The sequence below is a fragment of the Meles meles genome, chromosome 8, assembly GCF_922984935.1.
Source record: "Meles meles chromosome 8, mMelMel3.1 paternal haplotype, whole genome shotgun sequence".
NCBI classification, from domain to species: domain Eukaryota; kingdom Metazoa; phylum Chordata; class Mammalia; order Carnivora; family Mustelidae; genus Meles; species Meles meles.
Window position 1 is genome coordinate 48,550,551 of NC_060073.1, and position 12,378 is coordinate 48,562,928.

Consider the following 12,378-nt stretch of genomic DNA (forward strand, 5'->3'; position numbering starts at 1 on the left):
GGAAGGGTTCAGTGATATTAAGGATACACAGATAGAGCCCAAGATGCACAGACTACATACCATTGTCTTCAGGACCTATTCCCTCCATGTTTTTACTTCAAAAATATTTTTCAGGTGGTTGATGTATTGAGTGGCTGAGAGGATGATGGAAGCTTGTGTGAATTGCAGCAGTAGGATTTCTGTGTTTGATGTTGAACTGATGACTGAGGAGACGGAATATTGGTTTCCTTTCTTTGTTTTAATTTGTTTGTTCGGGAACTACAGCCAAAAAGTCCTCTTTGGGCTAACTTGTGTGAGAAGTGTGTGGGACATGCTTATGTATGTATGTATCCTCAGGTTTAAAAACTTTTCTCTCCTCCAGGTTATCCTACCTACAAAGAAAAAGTAAAGAAAAGGCCTGGAGGCCGCCCAGAAGTGATTTACAACTATGTCCAAAGACCCTTTATTCGAATGTCTTGGGAGAAGGAAGAAGGAAAGAGTCGGCATGTAGACTTTCAGTGCGTAAAGAGTAAATCTATCACCAATCTCGCAGCCGCTGCCGCAGACATTCCGCAGGACCAGCTGGTAGTCATGCACCCGACTCCGCAAGTGGATGAGCTGGATATTCTCCCTATTCATCCCCCTCCTGGCAACAACGACCTTGATCCTGATGCGCAGAATCCAATGCTGTGAGGCTGATGTTCCTTGAAACCATAGCATGCTACTCTTCACGGTGACGCTGCACTCTCCACATTCTGCACTGCAGGGCCGCTCTCTTCATCGTGAGATGCACATGACGGTGTTTAGGATATTGCAGTGTAGGCTTTTTTAAAGACCAAAGGTAGCTGAATGGTTTTTTAAATGAGTACAACTCTAGCATCCTGAGGTTCCAGTTATATAAATGTATTTGTTTACCAGTAGGTTTGTGAAATTGGTTCTTTGTATGGGGGACAGTCCTTTTTCACACATCTAGATACTTTCAGAAGTGGTGAAAATTGGCAGCTGGGGTATTTTCAGTTTAGATTGATATTCATCACACCCCAGATAAAATGTAGAATATTCTATAGTTGCACTTTATAAATGGTGGTTAAATGGAACTGTTCAAGCCATTTTTATAGTTGTGATGCACAGTATAACTGAAATAAGTGCTTCTATCAAAGTATTCCTTCAGTAAAATGTGTATAGTTGCTGCCCATGATGGGCCAAAAAAAAGGAGTATTTATCATTGGGCTTATCTGAATGATTTGGAGGAGATCCAATGCCCATATCTTATTTCTCGCCAGTGCCGTTTTTGCCCTTTTAGAGTGAGTCACATGCAGGAAGCGTGAACATCAGAGGTGGTTTATTATCCAGTCTGCCTTACCCTTAATCTGTTCAGATATTTATTTACTAATTTTTTTTTTCTTAAGAGTTATGGGATAGGAAAATGAAGTGTTTGCTCTTCATTTACTAAATGATTGTAAACTCGAGTTTTTCATCAAAATAAAATTCCATTGTTTTAATGTTTCTGATCAACTTTCATACCCACCTTGACCAGATTCTTAGTCTCATAATTAGCAGATTTCCCGTCTTTTTGGTATTAATATAACTAGAAACCACCTGGTAGCTCCTGGAACTCCTGCTTTGGTTTGTGTGTGATGAAGCACTTAGATCCCCCCCACTCAATCCACAGTAATGTTTGACTGAAAAAAGGGTGAAACAACTTTACTAGGTTATAGGATAACCTTAAGTTTCAGAACCAATTTCTGACACTGGTTCAGTGTTTTGTCCATTATACTGTACTGTTCTTCTTGGCAAACTATTTGTGCAAATGCTTTTTAAAAAAAAATACTCTGTGGCCCAACTCAAGAAGGAAGTGGTAGTACTTAGGTGCTTTGGGTCACACATTTAATGTGTGAACCACACTACTGGGAGCGGAGAGGAGCTGTAGGAAAGAAGTCCATTTGTTACACCTAATTTTGAGTTTGTAATTTCATAGAATTTGAAATTTATGTTTAAGCAGTAACATCATTATGCTCACGTAAAGTTGCAATAATCTGGAGATTAACGGTTTTAACAGTGCAGCTAGCTACTAACAGGGAAATTATGTAAGTCCTGGAACGGTTATCGAAGGCCAGAAAGGCACTGTAAATGTTATTGGCATGGATTGTCCTGAAACAGCCACGGTAGAAAACGGATCCATCCCTGCAGCACATAGGATTTTAACAGTATTTATAGAACAAGGGAAACATTTATTAAAAATATTTAACTGTCTAATACATTATACTTTAACCCATATTTATAGGAAAGGATTCTTACAAGGAAGAATAAACGGCTTTATGATACAATTAGTATAAGAAATATCCACATGGGGGACTTCTTTGTAGTGTAAAAACACCATACATCTGAAATGACCATTTGCATATAAAAGCTACCAATGATGCTTCTGTGCACGATGATTAAAAAATTCAACACAAACAGAATCCAAAATATACAATTAATGCAAGCTATCCACAGCTAGCCCAATAATCAATGATGAGGAAACACTGGAGCAGGCTTAGTTCCACTTTGTCTGAAGTTACACTAGTAAGATTGACTTGTATCAATGGCTCTGAGATGGCTTTTATGAGGACAGTACATAAAAGCTGTTCTCTTTTTATCCAGTAAGCTTCACAGACTGTAAAACTCCACCAGTAATGCACTTTGATACTGTAGCTGTTGCCAAAGCAACATGTAGTGTTTACAGTGGCCACGGCAAGTCACTAAAGTCAACAGGACCACCCAGCCCAGCATCTGCTTCCAAGAGACTCATTATGACAGCCATTGCTGCTTCATCATTACTGGGACTACTTGAGCCTTGGTCGTTTTCTATCATGTCTATGCCTATGTGAGGGTTCTCACCTGGAGGAGGAGATAAAGACCGGTCAGTCGTAATACCAAAGCATGTTTAACTTTAGTAAGCAGTTCCTAAGCACACTTTTAATGAGAACATTGTACTTAATAGGAAGGTGGGAATGGTGATAGAGACTGCATTTGAGGCTGCATTGCCATAATATATTTTCTTTAGTGTGATTCAGAGAGAAGAACCAACTTTCTACAAAGAGCTTAAAATGCAATAAAGATTAAAAGCATTTGAGTTGACCTCATTTTAATATTCTGACATAACCAGTTACAAGGAGGGAGATACAAAAGGAAAGAAACAGGAAGGTAGGGGTTGGGGCAGGGGAGGGGGGATCCAGAAAGACAAATAGAGAAAAAGATGGGTGAGAGAGGAGAAGCAAACTCTTTACTACTTTTAATACCCACTGAAATACTTCTTGAGCATCCTTCCAGGCTTTATCTCTGAACCGTCATCAGTCTCCCAGTGAAGAGCTGATGGGCCACATGGGGAAAGGCTGTATGGATCTAGGCTGCGGGAGTCTCCTTTTGAGTTCCAGGGGTAAACCTGGAGCCTCCCCTCCCCAAGAACTCAACCATTAAACTCAACTTTGAAGTAAAGATTTAAACCGATTTTAAACCTTTAAACTTCGTTTTTATCAAATTTATCTAGAACTAGTTTATTCTAAAACAGTTTATGCCAGATGTTGTGCAAATTCATTGTATTGGAAAGGAGTAATAATGCTACTTACCAAGAATAGAGGAACTATCAGAATATGGATAGCCTGGGTTTTCCTGAGCCTGCCCTGGTAGTAGGCCACTGGAAGGAATGTCTGGAGTCCCTCCATTTAAAATCTACAAGCAAAAGTGAAGTTTTCATATCAGCAACAGTTTCAATCAGTACTGTGCTGAAAATCATCAAGAAAATGAAGCATGTTGAAAAGAGAAAGGCAGGGGAAAGTGTTCAGTTTCCTATTGGATGATTTCAAACAAACTGTTTGGAATGGTCACAGTAAGAAAAATCTCTTCCCAAGGTATCTATTTTCTCTGTATAATTCAGCCCATACAGGCAAGTTATATTTTTTAGAGATTTTATTTAAAAGAGAATGAGAGAGAACATGAGAGGGGGAAGGGCAGAGGGAGGAGCAGACTGCCCGCTGAGCAGAGAAACCTCATGCCTGGACTCTAGAATCATGACCTGTGCAGTTGCTTAACCAAATGAGCCTCCCAACAAACAGGCACTTTAAAAGGCTGAATGAAATCCGTAGAGCAGTCCATCACCTTGATCACCTTATTCACATGATTAAGGTCAAGGACGACCTTGGTGAGCAGATTAGAGTTCAGAAGAGGCTGTGATTTCAGGTCTTGCCAGTAGGTGGCATTACAAATTTATTTCCAGTCTAGCTTTTTGGCAGAAACCCTTAAGAATTGAGAACTCCAAAGAATCTTTCCTTATATATACTATATCAATATTTACTATAGTTGAAGTTAAAACTAATTTTTAAAATCTAATAGACCTATTCAATGTTAACATGAATAGCATTTTAATGAAAAACACTTCTCTAAAACAGCAAAAAAAAATTTTTTTTTTTACAAATCAAATGTCTTCCTTAGTAGGATTTAACAGAATTCTCATTTTCTTCAGTCCATTTAGGTGTTTGTTGAAGTATAGGAAGGAAGGAAATCAGGTACGTAGCTGGGAAAGGGAGGTCCTTTTTAATAGCTTTTTCAAACAACTTTGATATTTTTTGATATTACATCAAAAGTCAACAAGTGACTTGTCAAAAGTCAACAAGCACCTGGGTGGCTCAGTGGATTAAAGCCTCTGCCTTCAGCTCAGGTCATGATCTCAGGATCCTGGGATCGAGCCCCGCATCAGGCTCTCTGCTCAAGGAGGGAGCCTGCTTCCTCTCTCTCTCTCTCTCTCTTTGCCTGCCTCTCTGTCTACTTGTGATCTTTGTCTGTCAAATAAATAAATAAATCTTAAAAAAAAAAAAAAGTCAACAAGTGGAAGTTTCTTAAAGATTAGGTGCAGCGTGGAATCTGAAACCATATCAATGAAATTCTTGTACTCTATTATATAAAAATCCATTGGTATACCTTTGCATGATTTTGAAGCCTCTTGTATTGGTCATTTGGAAAACACTTGCTAAGTTAGGCAAAACTAAATGTTGACACATTTCATTATACCTCAAAACATCTCCATTGTTAAAAGGTTTTCCTGATTATGAGGTAATAGTAAGTTTTGGGAAGCTGCTGAGTTCAAAGCAGCAGATACAAGTTTTCCAAAAATTCTAAGTTTTGCTTGAAAGCTCAACTTTTATCTCGGGCAGCAAATACTGTCAGTTGTCTTCCTTGAACTCAGCAGTTCATTCATTTTCAAGAAAACATATGCTAAATATCCGAGTCTGAACAACCACAGCCTGCAATAGTAAAAATGGTGTCCTTTGACAAAAGCAGTTCATTTAGCTCCTAACCTAGCCACGCAAGAGCTTTTCCTTGAGATGACTGTTGTACTCCAGGACGCAGCACAAGGGCTCTAACACATACTTCCCATTTTGTAGCAGCGTTAAAAGATTTATGCAAGGACTTTATAAACTATTTCTACTGCTTATTAAGGATATCCCTAAATGAAACTGGCTTGAATTTTTTTCTTATTGTGAGTATTTGGTGGTAGTGAATACGCTGACTCCTAGCACAGGTTTGTGCCACTGCCATGATCTTTGGAAAAGCACCACCGGTTTTACCCAGTGCTGCTTTCTGCACTATCAGTTCATGAATCAACACAGTGAGGAAAAAAAAAAAAAAGTTTTAGATTATGAAAGTAATTTTGACCTTGCAGATCCCTGGAAGAATCTTGCCTCCCTCAATACTAGGGAACCGCTGCTTTAACTGAACTTGTCGTAGTGCCCCTGGATGTCCAGACTCCTGGAACCTAGGCGGTTCATCTAGAGCCTCATTTTTTTTTGCTTGACCCTGAATGAAATAACGGGCAACCTAAATGGCTCATTTTTGGGCCTGCCCCATTCAAAAGTGATTGGGAAGGGCTGGAAGCATGGGGCCAACTTTACTCTCATGGCATTGGTACAATGCTGCTGTCATTTCTCACTCCCATCTTGTTTAGGCTGCTCTTACAAGTCCTGTTCCTGAGGTCAGAATGTATTGAGAATTTCTTTTCTCAGACCCATTTTTATAAGCCCAAAGAAAAAAATTTTCCCATTAAGTGCCTCAGAAATACTTGGGGCTTTGTGATGTAGAGTACAGTATTCGATCTCTAAAGTTGTTGGTGTAGAAAGAATCAAAAGTCAAGACATCTGACTTTAAGTTTGGGGCTATGCTTGTTAAATGATTAGCCCAGCATTTAATATTTGGGAGCTTATATTTTCTCACCTATGAAGTTATGAGGCTAAGATGAGAAAATGTACACAGAAGTTCCCTCAGTAATATTTAAGCACTATTCTGGAGTGATAACCTTTCAGAAACAGTAGTGGGATTCTTGGTAATACCAGGAAGTCAAGTGCCTACAAGTTGAACTGAGAAGCAGAGAAGGGGAGACCACCCCAAGGAGACAGTGGATCTAATATGGAAGAAGGACCTAGGGATTAACAGGAGAACAGGCCTAAGAGAAAAACCTGTGAACAGGGATTGGGGATATACCAAGCCCAGGCTTTATCTGTTGATGCTATCTTTTGAGTCATTACCGAAAGCCAAGCACTTTCACATATATTACCTCATACCAGGACTTAATATTCAAAGACACTGAGCATCCTAACCTACAGGGGCCCTGTTATAAAACAAAACTAGGGCTAAATAATTATACAGGGTCACCCAGCTAGCACATGGCAAGGTCAGGCTTCAAGACCACGTCTATCTTGCACTGTTCACTCTCACTCATTAATTTACTTTGAAACTTTGGTGGGGGGCTGGAATCAAAGCTTATTCTCGAATATCAATTTTTACAGAAGATTCATATATAAAATAGAGCCACCTTGGTAGATGCAAGAGTCCTGACCTTACCCACTCTACTCACCAAACATCCTTGCCCCATCCTACCTGCAGCACCACAGCTCCTGGTAACCTGAGCCTCAGAGGAATGCAGTTCCTAAAACCCATAGCCTGCTTTTGATGCAATTTGTGTTCTAGGAGTCCTGTCTATGTACGTTACAATATCCTTTCTCTCTGTATGTTTTGGGAGGCAGGGGAAGGAAGACTATGTCCAAAGATTCTGGATCATCCTAACCTGTATTAACATTAGGCACTGCAGATTTATGATTTATAATTAACATGGCCCTACACTTGTAAATTCTCTGGCAAATATGAAAACAGATGAGTGGTTTCTAAGCTTATTGATGGTATAAACTTCTAGCCAACTCTTCATGAGCGCTGGCGACTGATACATTACTTGTACCTGGTGCTGTCCTATCACAGGGAACCGGCCAGCAGATCCCCCACGTATTCTGCAGCTGCGAAGGCATGGCTTGCCTTCCAAAGCACCGTAAGTGCTCCTGCTAGTATTTCTGGTTCCCGTGCCTGCCCTAGAGACTAATGATATTTTCTCCCTTGAAAATTCCTGGCGGAGAACTACGTAGTTTTTTTCTGTGAGGTACTCACTAATCCTTCCTTCATGGGAGCTCTTGAATCGCTCCCTCAATGCAGTGGCCTCCCCATTCCTTAGAATTCTTTCTGCCTTCCCCTGTTGACGTGGAATAAGTCCACTAAGGATATCAGCAAGCCTCTCTAGCTCCATCTGCATGCTTTATACCCAAACTCACATAGATGCACTGCCTAAAAGAGGATCCGACCTGTTTCAGCAACCACAATGGTAATGACATACTCCCACCACCAGCATCTCAGAACTTGGACAAGAGGCTCTCCAGATTAAGAAAGACCTTAGTCTAAGAGTCATCAACCTTACCTTCTTGCCTCCTGGAGAAGAGGCATCAGGGGGAGGTGTACTTGTGATATTTAATGGGCTGGAGCCACAACTGGAAGGTGATGACCCTCTTATTCTGTCAGAGAAGAGAAGAGTTAGTTATATGGGGTGTGAGGGGTGGGGGCTAAGAAGAAGGATGAAGAACTAGAATAGAGATTGGCAAACTTTTGCTCTAAAGGGCCAAATAGTAATGACCTAGGCTCTGTAGGCCACATGGTCTTGATCCCAACTACTCAACTCTGCCACTGTAGCTTGAAAGCAGCCACAGACAATATGGAAATGAATGGGTGTAGCTGTGTTCCAATAAAATCACGTTTACAGTAACAGGCGAGATGCCCTATTTATCCCACAGGCACCATCTAGAATGCAATCCCTGGAGTCCAGCATCTCGCTGACAAAGTCCTTGGTTTAGGCTTTGGATTTCAGGATGCTGAGTTTCAACTAAGTGGCCAGTTTCATTTCTCATAGATTACAGATCTCAGAGTTGGAGGGGACTTTAGAAGTTCAACCTCTATCTTTGATACCATGAACAAGAAACCACAGCAAGCGATTTATCCTCTTCCCTACAGATACTTTTTAGCTAGTGAATACTCTTAGGAAATGGAAGGTGCTGGGGTGGCTCAGCTACACCTAGAAAGTAGCCCTGCTTTCTAGTAGTAGTAGCAATAGCATTACTACCAGTAGTTAGTTGTAGTAGTAGTAGTAGCAGTAGTAGTAATAGGGCAGCTGTCCCAACCACCTTCAAAAGCAACGGGTGATTAAAAAAAAAAAAAATTTGTCCAGGCCCTCTCAGCTGTAGGTTTCTCAGTATAGGAGATTAACAGAGACAAAGTCTTAGAACTGTATACCCACACACATGCTCGTCAGGCTGAAGGAACTGAGGAAAGGAAGGCATGGCCTGGTGGTGAAGCTCTAGTATGGTGGCCGCTGTGTGACCACCAGGCCCTTAGCTTCTACAGGGACGAATGCAGCTTCCAGGTTACCCAGGCATCCTGCTCTCAACTGCTCAGCCATCCTCTGGCCGTTGGCCTGTGCTGCCTGGTTCTGTAGACTGGGGAATGAATAAGCTTTCTCTCTCCTGGATCATAAGCTCCTCAAAGGCAGGATACAATTAGAAGTCACGCACACTCAGCACACACAGATGGGTACTAATCGCTTACTCAATAATTGCTGAATGTCTCCCATCTTCCTTTACTTAGGTCTCTGAAACCACTGTTTTCCCGTGTTCCCCATCTTGGGATTGCCTTTTCGTTGTTATTTCATCTTCTAGTCCTTAAATTACGGATTTTTCTTTGGGACAGTATCATCCCCGAGGGATGGGCCCTCCTTCCTGGGTTATTAAGTATGTTTCCCTTCATTTCCTATTCCAATCCAACTTCCATAATGCTTATTAGCACATTTTGGACAGCTGCTCAGCATCCTGCAATGAATGGGGTCTTAAAATTTTTTTCCTATCCAAACTTCTTATAATTTCTTTTCCCCTATCTAAACTCTGCAGCATTATTTATGAGGATTCTTAGCAATCTCCCCTCCTTGCTTCAGCTCATGCACTCGCCCTTTTTTCTATTATCATAAAGAAAATAGATTTCTCAGAGATGTAAGACCCTTGAGGTCAAGGACTGTTTTACACTGTTCTTGGATGGTTTCAAACAAGGCAGACTATGTATACAGTGGCCAGTAAGAATCTGATTATCACTGCATAGTGCCCTGACATCTTCCTGAAGATGGGGTCACATCTACCATTCCCACAGGGTTGGAACAGAACTGTCCTGCCCACTGGGATAAGAAGAGCACCTCTGGCCAACTAGAAAACAAGACCAGCTTTCAGTTCTCCTGGAGAATCAATCCAGTGGCGGCAGGGAATAATTTTTCCCTTTTCTTATCTTGTTCCATTAAGTGTGCATTCCTAAGGACCTGGTTACTACCCTCTCCATTCTCCAAATTCAGATGAATGTGTAACTGCTTCCCTCTTAATCGCCACTCTTAAGGACTCAGATTTAATTAAACATTTTTGAGCACTCACCATATGTCAGTTTCTGTTCTAGGAACATTCCTGAGACCTCTCACACTCCTAAAGCAATCCTTGGGAGATAGTTATTACCTGCCTTTTATAGCTTGGCTTAACAGAGACCAGGAAGTTAAGTGAATCTCCAGCACAGCCAAGTAGAGGCCCGGAGCTCAAATCCAAGTAAACAACTTTCCCTCTTTTTCATATGGAGAAGCAGCCCTCCGTCTCTACTGCTAAAGCTAGGCAGCGTTTTGACTAGAAGGAGCTAATGTTTTGTTAAGGCCCAGATCTCTGACCGTCGCTACTCCTGCATCCTGTGTTGCTAGTGTCCATCCATCCTCATTAATCCCTTGAGTCCTAATACAAAGTCATTGGAAAACTGAGTCTCCCAAAGAACTCCCTTTGACTCTGGACTGTTTGGGTTTCACGCTTTATGGCAAGATTTCTCAACCTCCACACGACTGACATTTTGGACTAGAAAGTTCTTTGTTGGGGGCCAGAGAGATGGGAAGGAGGCTGCCCTCTGTACTACATGATGTTTAGCAAGCGGCATCCCTGGTCTCTATCCAGTGGATGGTCTAACAACCAAAAATGTCTCCAGATATTACAAAACATCCTTTGGGAGGTAAAATGCTCTGGGTTGAGAACCATTGGTTTAAGAGAGCAACCAGAAGGTGTTACTTGCCTGTGGATCTCCATGATTTCTTCAGCAATCATTCGACCTATTTTGCCTGCCCCAGCCCTGGTTCCCCCTGGAATCCCTGGAACAGTGGGGTGGGTCCTCTTTGGGCCACCTACAACAAAGGAATCTGAGAGTGGGAAAGGGGAACCGAGGAAGAAATACTAGAATGAGTTAAAACCCGCTCTTGTGGACGAAACCTGTGGATCTTGTCATCCATCTGAAGTTCAACCTCGGGCTTCTGCCCCAAGTGACAAGAGAGCCGCAACTTGTCAGGAAAAGGCATTCCAGCAGAGGGCTCAAGTCTGTGTCCAGGATCAGAGGCCAGAGCAAAGCATCTAAACCCCCCTCCCACGCTCAACATCTGCGGACTGACCACCACTGTATGCAAGCCAGGGTCACAGAGATAAGCCAGCAGCTCTGCCCTCAAGGAGCTCACAGTCTAGCAGGAAGACAAAGAGGATGAACAGTGGCTGGAACGAAGCGTGGTAAGTTGGGACAGGTAAGCCCAAGGCACCCAGCTCCTCCAGCGCCGGGTGCAGCTTCCTGGGAAAGTTTAACTCTGCGCTGAGTCCTGAGAGAGGAGAAATTAGCTTGGCAGAGAGGTGAGGAGGGGAAGGCATTCCATCCACAGCCACCAATATATGCAAGAGCCCTGAGCGAGGACGAAACCTGGGACACTACTCTAAGAAATTCCTCATGAATGATGGTGGAGTGACAGATGAAACAGGAGGAGCTACCAATCCAATCACGAAAGGTCTTGGCTGCCACACTAATGGGTTTGGACGGGATCCCGAGGATAAGAGGTGCCAAAGCACCTCCCACAGAAAAGGCACTTAGACTGGTTTACTGGAAAGTCCACTGCATGGAGAATGAACAACACTGGAGGAAGGGGGTTCGGTGGGGGCATGAGACTAGGATTAGAAAATTCTCTGCAATGATCCAGGTGACATGTGGGAGGGAGATAGAGAAGTCTAAGAGGTAGAAGGGGCAGGATTTTGTGTTCAGATAGAAGGAGAGAGGAGGAGGAGTCAAAGTTTCTGGCTTAAGCAACCACAGGAGGGAGTGCAGAGAACTGGTTTGGAGATGCTGAATGTCAGGTGCTTTTGAGACTCCAGGAGCTCTGTCTAGGAGGCAGTTGGAGAAACAGACCTACAACTCTGGAGACAGATGGCCCGGATACAGGAGAGTCACTGGTGGAGACGTGGGGACTGAAGGAAGCCATGCGAGCAGAGGTGGTCCCATGGAAGGATGAGTCAAGTGCAGAGAGCAGGGGCTGAGGCCAAGCCTGGGAGGGAGCCCCACTCAGAATGGCACAAACCCCAGTGCTGAGAGACCCCCTCCTCCCACCACAGGAGCCAGTGACAGTCACCAAAAGGCACCACATTGCAGTCACTGGCCAATAGGGAGGAGAGCCCGAGAGGAGCAGAGTTTGCAGTTTCAAGGGCTTCCAGGGTCCAGGCAGCCTCAGGAAAAGCAAAAATGAGCTCTCCGTATTCCAGGCCCAGCAAAGAATGTGAGAGGACAACATCCTTAGTGCTCATCCTCTGAGGTCTCCTTTCTTGTATGGGGGCTGGGGACACCAACTACTTGGGGAGAGGGGATACTGGCCACAAGCAGCAGCTCACGGGTAAGCCCCAATGCTGCTGAGGTCCATAGTTACCTTCTCCAGAGGGCAGCATGCTGTCCATGCTGTGGGGGGACGCTGTGAGCTGCGGGAAGGTTGGGTCCCCGCCTTCCAGGACGTTGGCTCTGTGAACATCCCAGCAATAAGGAAACATGAGTCAGGCCTGCTCAGAACCATGCACCTTTCACCTTGGCCGAGGTGTCCAGTGTCCACTCTGGACGTGGACAGGCCAGAAAATGAAGTGTCTGCCTGAGTGGCTCAGCAGGTCTCCTCGCTGTTTGAGAACATGACGGACA

The 12,378-nt window shown here is 43.2% G+C and overlaps 2 protein-coding genes across 15 annotated transcripts in view; one reads left to right on the plus strand and one right to left on the minus strand.

The window, feature by feature from the left end:
• BTBD10 (BTB domain containing 10) overlaps nt 1-1,182 on the plus strand; it is a 74,551-nt gene extending 73,369 nt beyond the window's left edge. For all 4 annotated transcript variants that reach the window (XM_046014849.1, XM_046014847.1, XM_046014848.1 and 1 more), the window contains one exon: nt 362-1,182. In XM_046014849.1, coding sequence (XP_045870805.1) covers nt 362-672 — 311 coding nt within the window. In that variant the 3' untranslated portion in view covers nt 673-1,182. The remainder of the gene's footprint in view (nt 1-361) is intronic.
• Nucleotides 1,183-1,964: 782 nt separating this feature from the next.
• The window catches only part of ARNTL (aryl hydrocarbon receptor nuclear translocator like), a 100,707-nt gene continuing 90,293 nt past the window's right edge, over nt 1,965-12,378 (minus strand). For all 11 annotated transcript variants that reach the window (XM_046014836.1, XM_046014837.1, XM_046014840.1 and 8 more), the window contains 5 exons: nt 12,119-12,207; nt 10,462-10,570; nt 7,751-7,844; nt 3,588-3,690; nt 1,965-2,859 (listed from right to left, as the gene is read on the minus strand). In XM_046014836.1, coding sequence (XP_045870792.1) covers nt 2,699-2,859; nt 3,588-3,690; nt 7,751-7,844; nt 10,462-10,570; nt 12,119-12,207 — 556 coding nt within the window. In that variant the 3' untranslated portion in view covers nt 1,965-2,698. The remainder of the gene's footprint in view (nt 2,860-3,587; nt 3,691-7,750; nt 7,845-10,461; nt 10,571-12,118; nt 12,208-12,378) is intronic.